At 34.1% G+C, this 19,345-nt stretch overlaps 2 protein-coding genes across 5 annotated transcripts in view; one reads left to right on the plus strand and one right to left on the minus strand.

Moving 5' to 3' along the window:
- LOC136034673 (heparan-alpha-glucosaminide N-acetyltransferase-like) overlaps window positions 1-13,542 on the minus strand; it is a 52,708-nt gene extending 39,166 nt beyond the window's left edge. Inside the window, exons 1-3 of one of the 3 annotated variants that reach the window (XM_065715988.1) lie at window positions 13,347-13,542; window positions 9,145-9,287; window positions 819-946 (exon numbers count right to left, since the gene is read on the minus strand). In XM_065715988.1, the coding sequence (XP_065572060.1) occupies window positions 819-946; window positions 9,145-9,287; window positions 13,347-13,436 (361 nt within the window). In that variant the 5' untranslated portion in view covers window positions 13,437-13,542. Of the gene's footprint in view, window positions 1-818; window positions 947-9,144; window positions 9,288-11,377; window positions 11,394-13,346 lie in introns of those variants that run through there. The other 2 variants (XM_065715989.1, XM_065715990.1) reach the window with 2 other exon arrangements.
- A 31-nt stretch (window positions 13,543-13,573) lies between these two features.
- Window positions 13,574-19,345, plus strand: part of LOC136034674 (1-acyl-sn-glycerol-3-phosphate acyltransferase epsilon-like) — a 29,562-nt gene continuing 23,790 nt past the window's right edge. For both annotated transcript variants that reach the window (XM_065715991.1, XM_065715992.1), the window contains exon 1: window positions 13,574-13,875. In XM_065715991.1, coding sequence (XP_065572063.1) covers window positions 13,669-13,875 — 207 coding nt within the window. In that variant the 5' untranslated portion in view covers window positions 13,574-13,668. The remainder of the gene's footprint in view (window positions 13,876-19,345) is intronic.

The raw sequence follows: 19,345 nt of genomic DNA on the forward strand, positions 1-19,345 counted from the left end.
CCGTGGAAAAAACGCAAAAAATTTGCCCCCCCCCACCTGAAACTGTATGCACACTTCACAATAACAAATACTATATTACTAATAGCAATTAGAAATATTAATCATATCTTACAGAGCAAAAATCCTACATTCTTCCTCCTTAAGCTCCTTAAAAATTTTAAATCTTCTAAATTACACTATTTTAGAATTCTTCTGCTCAAGTTCTGTTGAGTACGCCTGTCCTGTTTGCATCTTGACATCTCGAAGGAATTGTCAGACAAACGTCATATAAAAAAGATGCTTAAAATTGTCTTTAATGAGGGCAAAACCCTGCATATCTCCCTTTTTCGCCGAGTCAATCTGGTTAGTCTTGAGGAAATGAGAAAAAAATCTTATATTTGGCCAATAGTGCTCTGCCAATGGTACCCTTTTATAGCTCGGCGCCCTCATTCTCCTTCAGCAAAGATCACCATTTTAGTCAAATTATAATTTCCACGTAGAAGACCCCCCTCCACATAATTCATGTCTTCAATAAGTGAATCTCCTTTCTCTCTCCGTTTCCCATCCTTTTTACAGTTCATCGTATAAAATTTACTTATCTAATTCTTGACATTCTTTTTGTGTAGTTTATATTTTACTGAAATCTATGCGTTTTTATAATTATTATTTTATGTACGATGTACTTCGTTTTTAATTAGTTTTCGAAATTCTTTGTTGTACCAGGTTTTCCTTTTCTTTGCTTGAAACAATTAGTGAATTCGGCTCTATTAGAGCTTGTAATAGAGCTACTGAGATGAATACTATCTTATCTTACGTTCAAACAAGGTAATTAAGCTTACGTAAATAAGAACTAGATGGCCAATAGTCTCCATCGGTTTGAATTTGACAATTAGATCCGTTATTTAAAATTACTTGATATTTTCCATATTCCGCAAAAAGAATTTCGTCATATTGGCAAATTAATTCCCTGAAAAAAGAAAAGAAGGAAAAATCAGTACACCCTCATTTAAATGTAAATTGAAAAAAAAAAACCATCAATATACTAGCTCAGAAGTGAAAAAATAACCAAACAAATTCACACTTTGGAATATTTCAAACAATTACTGTCAAAATTAAAGAAGTGCCGAGCAACTTAGCCTTTACAAACCAGTCAGTTAACCCAAGATACATTATCTGCAAATAAAGCCGAGAAATGTGCTTTTTTGTGGCTAAATTTTCAAATTAAATTTCTGGCACTGCAAACTTTACAAAAGATTTATTATCTTTTAGTCCTCACAGGTTATCATTTTTCTTGAAAACAATTTTACCAAAAGAGAGAGGCAGGGGCGAAAAGTTCGCATCAAGAAGAAACTCCAGAAAATAGGTTTTCGAATTTTTTTTTCTGGTTTAGAAACTAAAATACTCGGCTTATAAGAAACCTTGTGATAACGCAGTGTACGAGGTCGTGGCTCTTGATTAAAGGCTTTTAGGTTCGATCCTACCTCTTGTAGGGAATTAATTAGTTTGCGCAGCCTACTGGCGAAGATTAGTGGTCAAACCAGTCTGCGGGAACGTTTATAGCTAAGCCACCCTAGCCCAGTAGATGGGACACTGGACTTGCGATCCGGTATCCCTCAAGATGCGGGTTTCAGTCCTTGTGTCACTAATCTCAAGTCCTGGTTTGGATGGGGATTGGTGGTGTGACTCTGTAAGCTCAACCGAATGGGGTGTGGAGGCCATAAACATTTGAGGTCTAAGCCTCGATCCAGTTGGATTCGCCCCACCAAAAATTACATAAATATTAGAAGCAAAAAAATTAATAAAATGAAATGAAATTTTTTAGCCAAGAAAAGTACTTTTTTCCCTCCATAATTATAGGATTTATAGCCTTGCAGGACCTTCATTTTCAAACTGGTGACTGAACCGTAATTCATACGCATAGCAAAAACTGTACATAAAACAAGCATCTTTAAAAAGTTTGTGAATGTTAGCACTCGTAGGGTATAGCTTTAAATCAAAGACCTGATTTAAGTAGTCATATTTTAGTCTTTAATTGTTTTCTAGGTCCCTTTGATTCAACACGCAATAAAATGAATAATAAAAAGGCAAGTTGAAGGACAGGACCGAATCAGATATGGAAGCTGTAAAACTTGTTCTAATTTCAACTGTTGTAGCGCACTTGAGCTTCAGGAAGTAAAACTTAATAAGAAGAAAAAAGGGATGAACGAAGAGCCTGAAATACAGGTTTATGTCGACCTTCGCTCATTAGTTTCAGAAGATAGTAAAATACAAAGCGCCCAAGGTACAATTTTGGATTCTAAAAGAAAATAGGTACACAGAAGACGGAAGTTACAATAGAGCTATACCTTTCTTGAGTCTTGAATTCTAAACATCGCTAATGATAAAACTATTCTACTTTTCATCATTCGATAGTTGCCATGGTTATGTTTTAACTTGAAAAACCATAGAATGTTTTCCTCCTACTCTGTCGATTTAAGCTTATAGCTAGAAAGTGGTGAGGTTTTAACCTCTACAGATTTTACGGAAAGTGTGGACCTCACCCCGAATATGATATTACATTTTGAAAAGCTACGCATAATTCTTGACTCAAGCCAAAAATGATGTTTTTTAATGGAAATTGAGCTAGAGCTCACAGTATGCGAGATGAAGGCGAGTTTAATAGTCTATGTCGAAGAGGACTTTCTGAAGTTATGCAGCAAAGCTCTCGTTCCATCGAGCCATGTTTCTATTTTCGACTGGAAAGCATCATTCTAGGAGGCAAGCAGGCAGATATCAGTTTCATACCGAAGCTAGACTAAATTGGAAAGTTCTTACGATGTGCGACGGTTATCTGGTCCAATAGCAAAAAATTGAAGCTTTCCCTAGGCCCTTTATAAGAAGTGATATTAGAAAGTTGGACGCTGATCAAGTTTTTCGACGCTGATCAATAGTCCTTGATGAGCAGACCTAGGTGTGCACAACAAATTTCTTAATTAAAAGACTCGTTCATGCGATATACCATTCTAAAATTTTGAGGGTTTGACAACTTCAGTCTTGCAGAATACATTTGAAAATAAAAATCTGGTTTATATTTTGAGACAAAACATTATTTGCTTCCAATGCATTTGAGAGCATGAACAATTCAGTTTCATTCCTGTTACTGAGAGGGGGGAAGTTGAAAATAGGAATATATTATTAGAACACAGTCATCTACATAGACGAGGGGCTATGTATTTTACTAACTACTGTACCTTCCTTTTAATTTTAGCAGTGTCTATCTACAGTAGTATGATTGTGAAAGAAATTCTTCATACTATCTACAGTAGTATAAAGTGTAATGTGCACATCGAAAGAAAGAATTCGGACAAAAAGTCTGAGACAATATGACACTTGAAAGATGTCTTTAAGGGGTCATTGCATTTAAGGTTCAACTGTCTGCTAAGTAAATATAATATTTTCAAATCCCTTTTTCGGATTTTTGACCAAAGTGTTGCTCCTGCAACATTTTGTTGGCTTAGGCCATTAGGGGTTGCTGAAACCCTTCGCGCAGCCTAAGCAGGGGAGGGTGGTGCCCCCCTGACATAGTGGTGTATTTTTGGTAGGGACTGCTTGCTCCGGTTTGGGACGAAAGTTTTTTTTTATTGGTTTTTAGTAGTTGAGTTTTTAGTAAGTTCTTAATTACTAAGATTGTTTTTTTTTGCAAACAAGTTTGAAACGAGGTTTTAGTCACTTTGTGTGGTCTCTGTTAGATTTTACTAATGTCGCATACCGCCAAAAAGTATTAACTTAAATTTAAGTTTATCAAGGGAATCTGTCCGTACTACCACAAAAGCCAACTGGGAGGTGAAAACTTCATTTCGTAAAAACAAGGAGGGGAAATTTAAAATGCTAACACTTCTTTAGGCTGTCTAAATGATATTTCAGGATTGTGCTGTCATAATGGGGCTGCAAAAGCAAAATATTTACTTCTTTTTACTGTCAAAAATTTGTTTTTGAGTCTTGCTATGGCACTGAGGCAAAGAAATTGATATCTTACTTTTTTCGGCTCTCTGTTTTGTTTTTTGTGTTTGCTTTTTTGCAAAGCAGGGTGGTTTTTACAACATTGTTGTTTTTAGCGGATTTGTATAATAGAAAGTAGATGTATGAGAAGTGCAAAAATTATTAATTTAAGTTTCGGATTTTGGTGAGGAAATGGTGGCCACTTAATTGCCTATTTTCATCTAATGAAAGCTCAGCAACATATGACATATCACCTCCTATGTTCATCTTAAAACATTAAAATAAAGACCGAACTCTTTAGAGCTTAAATAAAAGTTCGTAGAAGTATATACTTAAAACTAAGAATATGAGGCAAAATATTATGAAATATAATTAGGAAAAATAAGAAATAATTAAGAAAAATAAATTTTCGAAAAGTTGTTTATAAAAGAAGGCTATGTGTTTAATTTTTTTATCTAGCTGGTATAGATGGGTCTCTGAATTCTTATTTTGAATCAGTGGAATGGCATCGATTGTTTTTTCAAGCATTATGTAATAAAATGTTGATAAAAATTGGAAATTCATACAACTTGAGTTAACCACGGAAAGGGAATGCAACTACAATATTATTTCAGTATTTCTCACCTTCTCAATACCAATCAGTTTCAAAATATAGTTATGTTTTTTATAGGGGTTGCATATATTTGTCCATAAAATTGTCTGAACTGCTAAATATACCACCGAGGATTTTTATACCTACTTTGATAAATGCCATCCAATCATATTTCAGCGATTAGTTGTTTATTAATCAAATTTTTTACAGGAAAAATCCCTTTCTTAATGCTAAATCTGAGTCAAATTTCAAATTTTTGTGCTAAACAGACGTGTCGAGATTTAAACGTTTGAATTGAATATCTGAAAATCTCAAGATTAAAAAAAAGCCTAATTAGAAATCTACCACAGCTTGAAACCCTGAGAATTTAAATCACCATTCTATACCTATCAAATACAAAAATAACAAACACATAATAATCCGTTTTTTCAAGGAGTATTTCGACTTTATTACATTCACCGGAATATTGAGCTAGACATCGACCATGTAATAAACAGATATGACGGGAGTGAAAATAGAGAAATAGAATTTTTCTTATAAGAGTGTGAATTCCGTAATTTAAGTGAATTGTTATGAAAAGTACAATTCTGACTAGCAAATTTTTGAGATTTCGTCAATGTTGACACTGTTTATTAAAACACTATTTTTAAAAAGAAACATTGATTAGTTAATGCTTTATTGCCTATACTTAAAAACCTTGTTTTAAATGTCTTGTATGCATTTCTATCTCTTCGTTCTGTTTTTCTTGTTACATTCCTAAATGAACTGGTATTTAATGTTTAATATATCTTTTATACAAAGTTGTATCTTTCTCCTCATTTCCTACTCTTCATTACTATCATAGTTACTAAGCGTTGTCACAAAGTTGGACGACATTGTAAATGATTTGACCTATACAAATTGTCACATAGACTGCATGACCCAAAAAGATGGTTCAAGACCTTAATAAAAAGCTTAACTCACTCGCTATAGTGGTCAGAAGTGCAAAGGCAAAATATTATGCAGAAAATATTAAATATAATTTTTTTATAGATGGTGAACAGCTTTTCATTTTATTTTTTTATGGCGGGATAGTCTTTTTAACTGACTATTTTTGTATCAATATTTTCATACCATTTTGATTCCAACAGATTTATTAGAACTTTAACCCTCACCAGATTTTGGATTAAATTTAGGACCATCTGGACTAAACTACTTACTTACGACGCATAATTGTCGAGGTTTCATTTGAATTGCAGGCATTTCTTTGTTCGCAAGTTTATCCAAGCAACCTATTATGCACCCCCCCCCCTAAAGAAAATCCTGGATCTGCCCCTGCTTCAGTATGTCTTTAAAAGTCTTTGTCTTTTTTACAATTTAATTATGGTTTGTTTTTAATCTACATACCAATAATATATCTATGCATTTTAGTATTATTATTGACTAATAAAACTCTGTGAACATAGTGCAACAAAAGACGATAGAATCTGTAAGGGATTATAATAAAAATTTAAATATTTTACCTTTTGATAGAACTTTTAAATTCTCATTAGAGGACCCAAGAATCTGATGATGAGATCTTCATTATGAATACGTCATAATTCAACTGAAATACGGAAAGACTTTCCAGATGAATTGAAGTCAATGAAGGAAACGGAAGAGTTCCGTGCTCCGTCAAAATATTTAGGTTTAGATAATTATATAGGGTGAGAGGATAAAAATATGACCGTTTCTGATGAGTGGGATGGTGAATGGTGAATATTGAGGTGTGACTGAAAGTTAAGTTATAAGTTTTTATTTAATGAAGGAAATTTGAATGGCTTTGGAGAGTTGATTTAGAAGGATTAGGCTTAGCCAACAAATTGAGGCTACTTTGCACAATTGTAGACTTACTTTGCACAATTGTAGCACTCCAGGATATTATGCCAGGGATTGCCCCAATAAAAATGGTCGAAAAAAAATCATAAAAGAACATGTTGAACTGGGTCCCATAATGATGAAAAAATGGGTGCATTTGAGGAATCCTAGATGATATGCAGAAAAATAAATGGACAATTACAGGAAATGACAATTAATTCATGTAGCGATTAAACTTAAATACGAAGTAAATAGACTAATAGGACTGACTTTAACCATTTGGATACGACAATCCAACACAGGTCAATAGGCCAACAATAGCCCTTGTCTCGACTCTCGGCCAAAACAAGTAAATAACCATTTTCTAACTAAACGCTGATGAACTACGAGCCGAGAAAACATCGTTAAATGAAAATAACAAAAATTAATCAATCAACATCACACTCCCTCCCCCTTCATCATTGGTTCATGATTTACAACGTGAAATTCTGGACCGACCTGCACTTTCGCCGCTATTTACAAGAGGGGCGCCACTTTAGATCGACCATGTAACACCCACCTCACTACAGACTGACATTGTCTCAGCCATGCTGCCTCACAATGGTATCAATTCTTTTCATAGTCTTTGATATGGATAAATAAACCAGGCCAAGAGTGTTCAGGCAGAATATGATGAGCCATATTTTTGCCCTGATGGAGAATTTCAGTTGGCATGACGTTTGGGGACAAGTTGATTATTGAAGAACCTCCTTAAGATTCCTGTTCATCCCATGTAAGTTTTGCACTGTGAATTTAACAACAGTGGATCTTTCAATTCAAAGGCTACCATTTCTTCATTGTACTGCAATGTGCTGTCAATTACATTCAACCACTCACTTTACCGTAGGTGAGCCAATACAGTGCTTTGGTAGATATCCATGAAGACGTTTCGTTTTGGATCCTGCAACATAAAGTTTGTTTACAACATCTACAAAGCGAGGTAGGTTACCTATTCCCGATACCTTGACAGGGCATCAGCAATGAACAGGGACAGCTACTAATTGTGAAATCGTGTGCTTGTAGGCTGAGAGTCCACCGAGCTAATTTTTCATCCTGGTTCGACATCGCATAAAGCCACTGTAAAGGATTATGGTCGACTGGTTACTCACAACCTACTCTCAGCTGGTGTCTTTTTCCTGCTGATGAAACAATAGGATGTTCCTCCCCATCAACTTGCTGGATTCCCCTCGACCGCTTCACATCTGTTTGTAATGGTTCGTTAAAGTTCTGATTCCTCAAAACCGGACCTGAACCTAATGCCTTCTTTAGGGACATGAACGCCCCTTGAGCATTAGGACTACATTGGACAATTTCTAGTGCCTTCTTAGTCGTCATCTGATGGAGTGGTTCCACTAAACCTATACCCAATACCTAATACCCAAGAACGCCAGCAATGGCGTTCTTGACCCCTCGACGGCTACTAATTGTGAAATCGTGTGCTTGTAGGCTGAGAGTCCACCGAGCTAATTTTTCATCCTGGTTGGAAATAGCATAAAGCCACTGTAAAGTATTATAGTCTACTGGTTGCTCTCAACCAACTCTTTCCTGTTGATGAAGCGATAGGATGTTCCTCCCCATCAACCTGCTGGATAATAGCTGTCCCTCGTCCTTTTCCGTTCAGATCGGTTTGTAATGGTTCAGGATAAATTTAAAAGTTGCAGCTAAGTATATACCTAACAAATGAATTTAGTTTGGATTTACCTTGTGGTATTTTTCTAGGAAGTTAACATGGAGAAGTTTCAATTTCTTTTTTAACCTCAGAAAATTCAACCACATAATCAACACTCCAGGCTTTCTTCAGCATCTTTTATGGGCCTTGCCACTGTACCTCAAGTTTGTTGCTTCCACACGAAAAGAGCAGTAGCACTTCTTTCCAACTTGAAACTCTCTCGACTTCTGGTTATGGTTGTACCAGACCTTCTATTGCTCCTGGCTTGACAAATTACAGAGTAATCTTGGTCTATTTACTAAGTCATTCCCACATGTTAACTAAGGAACTGACTACCTAATCAGAAGCACCTTTCTTCTCCTCCCCCCGCGCTTCTGGCAACACATATAGTGATCTTCTGACGCAATGCCTGTAGATCACTTCAAATCGTGAAAAATTCATTGAAGCCAGATAGTCTCCCTACACTTACCCCACTTCTTTGGCCCATTTCTGGAAAATTTCCTTAACTAAGGTTCCATTTAGCCTCCCAACCCATCTATCCATCTCAAGTATTTAAATACATGTGAGACATGGTTTAAGGCCAAGAGCCCCATGCAGTCTCAGCATCACTTGGGAGATGAGGTTAATTCCATTAACAGTCATCATCTCAGAAACTATCCCCACTTAGGAGAGACACTAGATTAATCCATCACCCATTATCTGTAAAACTGTTGAGCAAAGTGGTATTTCCTTCAGATACCTAATTGCATAGTCACCTTTAACCAAGATCCACTTGAAACAGTTTCGCTACACTCTTGAGGTCCCAAAAAGCTCATTACTATTTTGTGGAAAGTAGTTTCAGTAATCAGGAGCAGTTTCAGCAGCATCCCCTCAGTTTGGCACTTTCTTTCTGTTCTGTTACATATGTAAATATGCAAGTAGATTAAAAGGAACACATCAAATAATGAATATAAAAAATTAAACAAAATTATTCAAAATTTTCCCACCTAAGATGGAGCCAAAGGAATAAACCACAGAGCACAACTAAAAGAATACTGGCTACTTTACTTACTGATCATTAGCACTTTTGTAGGGTGCCCATTCATTTTTTCCCCCACTTGATCTCCACCTGAAAGTCCATGGATATTTAGAATTCAAAGTGATATTTGAGCCTCCAGCTCCCTGAACTGCATGTGCCAGAGGAACATAAGCGCACTGAAATGAAAATTATAATCAACATCAAGCATATAAAGAGCACAAGGGGTATTGGAGGAACCCTATCAAATATAAGCTTAAAAGAAATTGCTTAAGAAAACAAAAATTTTACAGAGGAGCAAAATCTTCTGCTGATAGTCTAATATTTTGGCTGTAATAAGGTTGTTGTGTAGACTATATAAGATTGCAACGTATTCCTGAATATATGTCAATGAATCAAAAATGGGACACATTAATTGGGACCACTAAGCAAAAATGTGTAAATTTATCTTGGTTTTGAGAATAAAATACAACAAATAATTTTGCAATCCCTAGTGGTGGTGCTGATCTCTATTGCATGACTCTTCAGCTAGGAAGTGCAATGGAGGGAGGGGGTATCTTGGTCCTAGCCTTCATTAATGGCATTCTATAAAGGTGTCATTAGATAACTGACTGGCGTGGGGTGGATGTCCTGTTTTTGACCAGATGATACTTGCAAATATCCTCAGTAAGATGACCTGACAAGGATAGGCAGGGTATAAATGGTTGCAGCTGTTCTTCCATTTGGGGTTATTCCTAGAAGGGAAAACCTACCAGTGTGGCCTGATACTGGTAGTTGGGCCAAAATTTTGGGACTTCACCTGACTAGATCTTTTAGTAAAAAAGTGTTACAGGATGACAATGATGAATAGCACCCATAAAGGAAATTATTGTCTATCAGGTGACAAAGCATGGCATTGGATTTTTAGCAATGAATATTTCTTTTTTTTTCTGATGGGCTTTTATGTCATATTCAAGTTATGGTTTACTATGGCCAATTCATTCTTAAAAATCAAAGCAGCAGCCAGAGAAAATAGTGACTTGAATGAATTTTACACAGAGTTATTTGAGGTCGAGGCCGAAGGCCTCGACCGAGATCTGTTGATTTTTGAATTTAAAAAAAGGTTAGGTTAGGTAAACGAAAATAATTCCAACTAGAAACAAGGTAATTTAATGACAGGACTTATTGCCCAAGTTGGTACAAGTAGAAATTACACTTAGACCAATTTCATGTTGGAAAGAAAATGTTAATGGTAATATACTGCTAAAATACAGTAGATACACCAATCTAGTTAAAACCAATGCATTATTTGGTCACAGAATAGCCTTTAAGTCAACATGGTATTAAACGAATTGGTAAGACAGCTAGCCTTATTCATTATGTTATTGTAAATCAAAGAATGTCTGGATCAACACAGGGCAGTAAGGTATATACAATTACTATTATTGTTTTTAAAGCAAATATTACCACCTAGTATCAACAGTGAATTAAAAGCTGAAATACAGAGAAAGTAAATACCCACCAGGTATTTAGGATGGATGGTGGATTTAAAAATTACAGTATCCAAGACCCAGTGATTTTTGTACAAAAAAGGCATGAATAAAAGGGAGATAAGTTTTAGAGCCAAAATTGGGATACCATAAGCTACATTAATGACAATGGTCAACTAAGGCTACAAGATTTGGGTGCTCTAAGGGGAAAAAGATATTTTCTGGATATATATATATATATATATATATATATATATATATATATATATATATATATATATATATAAAAGTAGACTTAAACCAATTTTATCTGGTAAAAAAGTTGGCAACAAGTGCTTTAAGCAAGTGATAAGTGTTTACACATAAACCACTCTTGTCTACATAAATTTATTGTACTAAAAACTCTTCAGAATTGGTTAAAAAATAAATGAAGTAGAAATTTCAGCAAGTAAATTGATCACAAGCATTGCTGTCATGTTGAAGTGCACAAGTATTGATACAAAAGAAGCTGAAGTCCTTCTTTAAAGTAAATTACTACATATTTTTGTTTGAAAAGTTATTATGTTTTTTTTTAGAATAATAAGGCAAGGGTTTTGTTGGGAGGATTAGTGTTATAATTGCATGTAAATAACATCCAATATGTTCAGCAAGAAAATCACAGACATTCATGGGTCTTGTTATATTGCTTTATACCATGGATTCCCTTTAGAGACCTCCTAATGGTCATGAGAATCACACCTGGTTTATGATGTCACAAACAAAAACAATACATTTAACAATAATTTTATTTCAGTACTTACATACAAACTATCAGACAAATGCACTTTGATCATTTTTTATCACACCATAAGCACATTTTTTCATTATTTTGAAATTGGGTTGCAAATACAACAATTTTCACTTTAAATAGCATAAACATTTACAGATTAATGAGGTATTGTAGGGCTTTATGTTGCAGGTTTGAAGATGCTACAAACAAGCCTCAAGATACATCTGAAACCAAATCACCTGATATCCAACCAACCCAGGTTAAACCAGATGCAAATAACCCCCAAAACAAATCAGGAACCAAATTACCTGAAAATCAACCAACTCAAATTAAGTCAGATGAAGTACCAAATAAAAATAAAACACAAGGCATAATAAAAGGTACCAAATGCATAAAAATAACAGCAAATTCTACTAATAATGTAAGCAAACCAATACACATATTTAAATGCCAATATTTCTGTAGAAGAATAAATTCAACACTGAAAATAGAAAAAACAAACAATACCTCCCCACCTTTAAATACTACTCCCTACAATAATATAGAATTTACAACTGAAGGGACATCAATATCTACAGAAAGAGGCCTCTCTAAAAAACGTGCATCAACTACCCCTATTTTTGGAGGAGGATTCCACAATTTAATCAAGAAAAGCAGTGCATCCAATTCTGAATATAAAAGCTTGATAGATATGGACACCACTATTCCTGCAACAATGGACACCTTAATTTCAGAAACTATCACAAATACCTTCCCTAACATACTTGAATCAAACAAAGGCTATACCACCAAATATCATAAAAAAAAAAAACCTTCAAAGCAGTAGATGAATGTGGGTATCTTCAAAAACCTCAGTAAGAATACAGACAAGAATATGAGTCCTGATTCCTGATATGGACTACAGTACTACCAAATGCATAGATGGAGAAAAAAACTGTCAGAACAAAACTTGTCAAAAAAAATGTTGGATCTTTGATGGTCAAAAAAAAGTGTATGGTCAAATGAATATTGCTACATTCACTTAATGCAGTAAAATGGATAGAGTAAGGCCCCTAAGGAGAGTAAGGGGTTAATATTATAGGATAATTTAATAATTTTGGCTATATTTAATTCAGAATTTGATTTTAATAAGGATAAATTAAAAGACAAAAAAAAAATGCAAGTTATTATGTGTAGGCTGGGAAAGAAAATTGAGAAATACCAGCATCCTTGCTGGATGGCACATAATATGTGTGGGGGCATATCACATAAAAGCAGCTGTTGATTGTAACTGTTTTGCTAGTTTTTCTTAGGATACTTTGGACTACTGGTATATGCCAAATCTTGTAGCATAAAAAAAGGCATCAAGTGGTATATTCACTTTATACAAAAGCTAGTTATATGGTTTGCTATAAATTTACCAATATATAGGCTAAGCATATCAAAGATTGCTGAAAGGCAAAGCCTATGCAGTGGTAGCTTCATAGTTAAGAATTAGACTAATGATGCCTAGCCTATATTAAAAAATTGATTTTTAACCAAGAAGAAAAATATTAAAAAATTGACTTTTATTGTAAGTGTGTTATTGTTGATTATTTTCTTTGCTTAGACAGCCTTAGGGCTGAAATATTCAAATAGGTTTTTTTCATTCACTGTCTTGGGAAAAAGGCATCATTATTCTCTCTTCTGTATTTGTATTCATCTTTTAGCTAGAAGTTAATTTGAAAATAGAAAAATGTACCCTAAAAGCAACATTTAAAATTAAATTATGCTAGGCTAGTAGCCTAGTTTCCAGAATCTAATGAAGTAGGCTAGGCTAATGCTTAAGAATTGAATTATTAGCATATAGTGTTTAGCATGGAAGTGGCAAAATACATGTTAATCCCCATATTACATCAAGATGTTATCAATATTCTAGGCCAATATGTTCAGCCTAAGCTTTCTTTAAAGAAAAAAATAATTAAAGCACATATATTTTGGCCAGCCAATCACCATATTGCACAAAATAAAACAGAAATTACTTTTTCACATTCTGATGAGCGACCATAGAGCCATGCAGGGAGAGTTGGTGATCGTATATCCAAAGAAAAAGTGTCAAATTGCAAGTCCATAGCAACGCTCACTTTTAAGTTTCAAATTGGGAATGCGCTGTCAATTTATAACTGAAGTTTTGCAAAGCCACCCAAATACTGGTCAGCCTAAAACTTTGGCACAAGTAATAGAAATTATCAACATCATTCTTTTATTTTTGTAAACGCTGTCCAAAATGTACAATTTTTAAAAGTTTTGGCATGAAAGCGCTCAATTTGGCATGAAATTTTTGGAACTGGAACTCAATAAAAAATGTCTTCTGTTTTAAAATATACGCGTTATATATTTGCCTCAGGTTTTATGTTTGGATCTGCTCCAACATTTTTTGTTGTTTGGACAGGATGGAGAGGCATATCACTTCTTCTCCCAAAGTGGTTATTTCAAAAAATTGATGATGATCTTTTTGGAGCATACCAAAAATTAGTCTTGTTTTTCTATGAGCACATCACAGGGTTAAAGGTAAGTCTTGGTATCAGTATTGTGCTTCCATCCTCCAGAAGGAAATGCTACAAAATTCTGGAAACTAGTCTACTTTAGGTCTGTTCCCATTACCTGAACAATTGTTTAGGGTCATGAAACTATTGTTAATAGATGCATTTTGACTTTTTGAACATCTTTTCTCTTGCAAAAATACCGCAAAATCACCGTTATGGAGTTATTCCAGCCCAAATATTCTTGTAGGCCTATTTAAACATAGGCCTATAGAATTGCAGTCATTTCCATTTTTGTTGGTTGGATGTTTGAAATCACAAATCTGTAATAGTTTAGAAACAAATTTGGGCTATATATTTGCACATTAGGGGGGTGGGGGTAAAGCATAGCATATATTAAACATGTATAGGCTACTAACCATTGCTGTATTTAATAGTATATGCTATGCTTTCCTCCCCCCTCCCCCTTATGTGCAAATATATAATAACTCCATAATGGTGCATTTGCAGTAGTTTTGCAAGAGGGAAAAGATGTTCAAAAAGTCAAAATGCATCTATTAATAATAGTTTCATGACCCTAAACAATTGTTCAGGTAATAGGAACATCAACCCTACTTTAATGTTGGTGGACACTTAATTGTTTATGCTAAATGGCATATGCTATGATGCTTCACATTAAATCTTTGGTAAATTTCCCAATTAAATTACTAATGGGATAGCTAAGGAATAGATATACCCTTGGAATCAAAATTTTACCCTGGATCCAAATACCATGTTCATTTGCATCTGGAATGAGTTTTCTCTCCACTCCCTAATATGCAGACATACTTATAAATATTGTGTAGTTTGTATATTTAAGCTAAAAATCAATTGAACAAATGGTAAAATTCTACTTTATCTAGGCTACTTTTGGCTATCTTGGAAAGCATTTAGGTTAGGAAAATGAAACTTTCAGAGATGTGGTCTACAGGCTAAAGTAGCCTTTATCAAGGGAAGGTATTTCAAAGTACCAACTTTGACTCCTTCTTCCTCTAAAGTTTCCTCACCTTTCAAAATTGGTGTGTTATAAATGTGAAACTTAGCAAAATAGATCTTCTTCTTAAATGAAGTAGGCCTATTACAAAATTGTTTTCAGCTTTACAACTTTGGACAATCCCAATTTACAAGGTTTTAAAGATATGCATTTTCTAAATTTTGAATAAAAAAAAACATTGATGTCTACACAAGTAACAGGAATTGCATTTTCAGAACTGAAGCCAGAAATCAAGAAACTGATAACTGAAAATAAAGGTAAATTGTTGTTTTGTCAAAATTGCAATAGGTGTTGACCTGTTGTGTATGTATATTTCAGCTAAAGGTAGGTACTTCAAAATACCTTTCTGGGGCACACTTTAGCCTGTAGACCTATCCCTGAAAATTTCATTTTCCTAACCCCTTTCCAAGATAGCCAAAAGTAGCTAAAATGGAATTTTACTGAACATACCACTAGATGCCATTTTTTTGCTCTTTCTGAACCTAATAATTGCTTTTCTTGCAAATTCAGTTTTAAGCCTTTTTAAGACACTTGGAAATAAATATTTCATTGTATATTTTTTGAATATAAAATTGGTTATAATATTTGCTTTAAACTTGATATTTCGTTATAAATCCATTTTGTAAAAGTTTGCAAACAGTATAATTCACAAATTCTGATTTGTCAAGATTAAGTTGATTAAAAAAAAAATGTTTTTATCCCAGCTTTGCCTCTTGTGCCAGTAATATACCTACCCTGAATTATATATATGCAATTTTTTTAGTATTTTGACAAACTGTTAAATCAATTTCAAGAAAAGGATGATTTCTGGAGAATTCAGTGCATATATATAACTTAGGATGTATATTTGCACATCAGGGTATGGAGTGGTTGTTGGGGTAAAGCTTATATCCAACACCAATGAATGTTATACTTGTACTCAGAATGAAGTTTTGACTCTAAAGTTGTGTCTATTTATTAGCTATCTCATGAGTGAGTTAATCAGATGATTTACTGACACTTCTGAAAGCAAAGTTTAGTTTCTTTCATGTTGAAGTTTTGATTATCATTCAGGTACTCCCATTAGCTGTCCAACTCTTGAACTCATTAAAGCCTCTAAAAAAAAGATACAGAAATATTTTCTATAACCTATTTTTGTCTAATAACTAGAAGACTCCAGGGAAAAAATCTTAAAATACTTATTTATATCATTCTTAAGCAGCATTCAATGGGAAATCAAATATATGATTATTATTTTCTATCTCTTCCTGCCCTATGAATACCCTTGCCCCAAATTTTAACCTTCACATTCTAAGACCAAAGGGTAAATACTTAGTGGTCAGCTTTTTCTGAAGGAAAAATGGGTAAATATAGAACAATTCATATAATTGACTTCTGAATCAAATGAATATACCACATGTTTCCATTTCATATGCTCTTTTTGAATATAATGATGGCTTGTGATGCAAGTTCATTTTAAACCTTTTCTCAAACCCTTGAAAATTACAATTTTCTTTCTATGGTTTTTGGGAATAAAAAGGGTTGAAATTGTATTTGGGAACTTAAGATCTGCCCTTCTGAACACATTGTTTACCTTGGTATTCCCATTAGAAATACCATTTCCCACACTTGTCATGTCCTAACAGAAGGCATCAAACACTGCACATCAGCTTCATATGCTTCCATAGTTTCTGCTAAGTTTTGTTTCAATTGCTCTTATCTTGCAATGCTTTAAAACTATTGCTCATTCCCAGATCCTCTACTTTATACCCTTCTGGAAGATATTTTACTAATGCTGATAAATTGAAAATCCGCCCCACTTCCTTCTGTTTTGCAAAATACATACTGAGATATCTGATATGGATATATAATTCAAAGTTCATCAACAGTCTTTGCATAGCAGATCCTACTATAGCCATTGCTCAAGATTTCTACAAAGAAATCACACGCCTATATCACACACTATGTTATACAGAGACCTAGGCAGCATGATTACACTCCATGAGATTATCTAATTTTGTCCCTTTACTATAGGCATTTTTTTGGTTTTTTGCTTCCACTATCAGAATAGAGTTTTATACATTCATACATTGAAAAAAGTTGAAGAGAAACAAAGAAATGAAGTAAAAAGAATAGGCATATCAAATGTACCAGGATACAGCCACAAGCATTTTGACAGTTGTTGAATTGGCTTCCAACTTACATCAAAAACAGGTAACTTTTTTGTTGTTGAATTCGGAGGTGAAAATGCTCCAATTTCAGAAAATCAGAGTTTAGCACCCTTTTTGTGATAAAAATTCAAACTTTTAATCAAACAGATAGATTTGTAGATGTTTTTCTATGTATTGAAACCCTTTTCAAACCAAAGTTTGAAATCAAGCCTTCTGGAGTAGAAAAATAGTTCCTTTGTCCTGTGTGATGCAGTTAAGTTTTTTTTTCTGGCTGTTGCAATCAGTCTAGCACATATGAGTACCCTCTTGCTGTTACATTGGTAGCTGTCATGTATTTTACCTTACATCTAAAAAGTTTCTATATATCAAGCAGCTAGCAAGGGTATATATCAAGCAAGGGCTCAGCAGCAAGAATTGCATCTATGTTTATTCGTTAATCTGCTAATATCAGATTAACTTGTTGACAGCCTGAAAATTGGTAACTGGGCTCAGCAGCAAGAATTGCATCTATGTTTCAAGTAAGTGAAATTTTCGAAATGTCCAAAGTCTATCTCTCAGTTGAGGTCTAAATCAATGTAGGTAAGAATCTTAGCAGTCAATCAAGTTTAAATTGATGGAAAATAAACTATTCTGTCAACTGCAATAAGATTTTGAAGATGATTTGATAAATCATGATTTCATGTTTTTAGATAGTAAGCATACATTGCTGCTAATCCTTTGTTATAAACCATGGTTAAATTTGAGCTGTGAGAGCAACTTGATAATCCTTCTTCAACTTCAACTCCTTCTTTACAATTTCAGCTGTGAGGCAACTAAACATGGATAGAGGCATATTTTGTTGGATAAATTGGTCACAGTGTAACTGTTTAGTAGTATACTGTATTGTTCTAATCCATTGCCAAATAGCTATGGTCAAACTTCTGGTTACTAAATTAAATAATTATCACAATCCCAGTAGTTTTTCAGGTGGCTTAAGAATCAACTTACTTGAATAAAATCCCGTGCATCCCTGAAGATCATTGTGGTGTATTTTTTGTGAAAGTGTACATTCTGTATGCCTTACAGATTTGTATTAGTCAAAGAAGGTCCAAGAGGTAGTGAGGTATAAAGCTATCTTCCACTTCAATTAAGGGATAGTAATAAAATAAATATAACCTTTTATGTTACACTGGAAAAATATTTCTTTAATACAAGGGGAGCTATCACCCCACAGCTCCCATATTAGAGCAGTACAGCAGTCTCTTGATGCTTTTTAAACAGTCTTCTATATTTACTTGAAGCTCATGGGAAGTTGCAAAATTTGGACCAAAAAATGCGCTCTTTGAAGTTCAAGATAAGACCCCTCCTCCAACACATATATGCATATATCCCCTGACCCTCTTCCCTAGTAGCTGATATGCAAGTGTACATCCCTATACATGATTTTATCAAGCCTTGAATGAATCAACTTAGTCAATTGATGCTCCAAGATGTCAACTATCAACTATTTCATCTTTGGGATTGAACATTCCTTGGTGTGGTGTGTTGGCTTCTGAAACTGGCAAGCTCTATATATTACTTCCCGAGAACTTGAAATCCATTTGCTATCTTAGGTGTTTTGACTTGTAGCTTTTTCTCACTCTTTAGAGCAAAATTGTTATTTTGTGCCACAAAATGGCAGAAAATACCTTTTTTCTATGGTATAATATTTTGTTTTATGTATAATAGGGACTAGAACTTTTAACTTCCATCCAAAAGAGCCTTCTCTGATGTTCTAGGACCATTGGCTCAATGTACTCATTTGTCTCTGGAAATATACAAATTTTTGTAGATAGAGCCTTGAAAACTCTGGATTAGAGTTTTCTAATACTCTGAATTTGATGATGTGATTTTCATTAACATCACTTGCTCTCTTGTTTTTTCCCCCTGTTTTTCCAAAATGAGAAAAATAATCTCCATCTTCTTAAATTTTTTAAATGAACTTTACATATTCAGATTCACCATAAAAAAGCCAATTATTTTTTATAATACTTATAGTTCATTACCAGGAACTGTTTGATTATTATATGACCTTACTTGTGTCAGTCTTAGATTTTAATGTGGCTATTCACTTTTATGTAAAAAAAATCTTTTTTGGGAAGTGTCTTTTTTCTATTAAACTAAATTTAACAATTCAGAAAAAAGAAAAGAAAAATTCAGAAAAAAGAAGTATTTTTTTTCTATAGTTTTAACGTTTTGCACTTAAAATGTTTCCTTTATGTTTACTTTATGAGAAAGCTGCTCCTTTTGCTCTCCTGTCTTATAGTTTTTGCTTACACCTCCCCTGAAACTCTTGT

Source organism: Artemia franciscana, chromosome 13 (genome assembly GCF_032884065.1).
Source record: "Artemia franciscana chromosome 13, ASM3288406v1, whole genome shotgun sequence".
Classification (NCBI taxonomy): Eukaryota; Metazoa; Arthropoda; class Branchiopoda; order Anostraca; family Artemiidae; genus Artemia; species Artemia franciscana.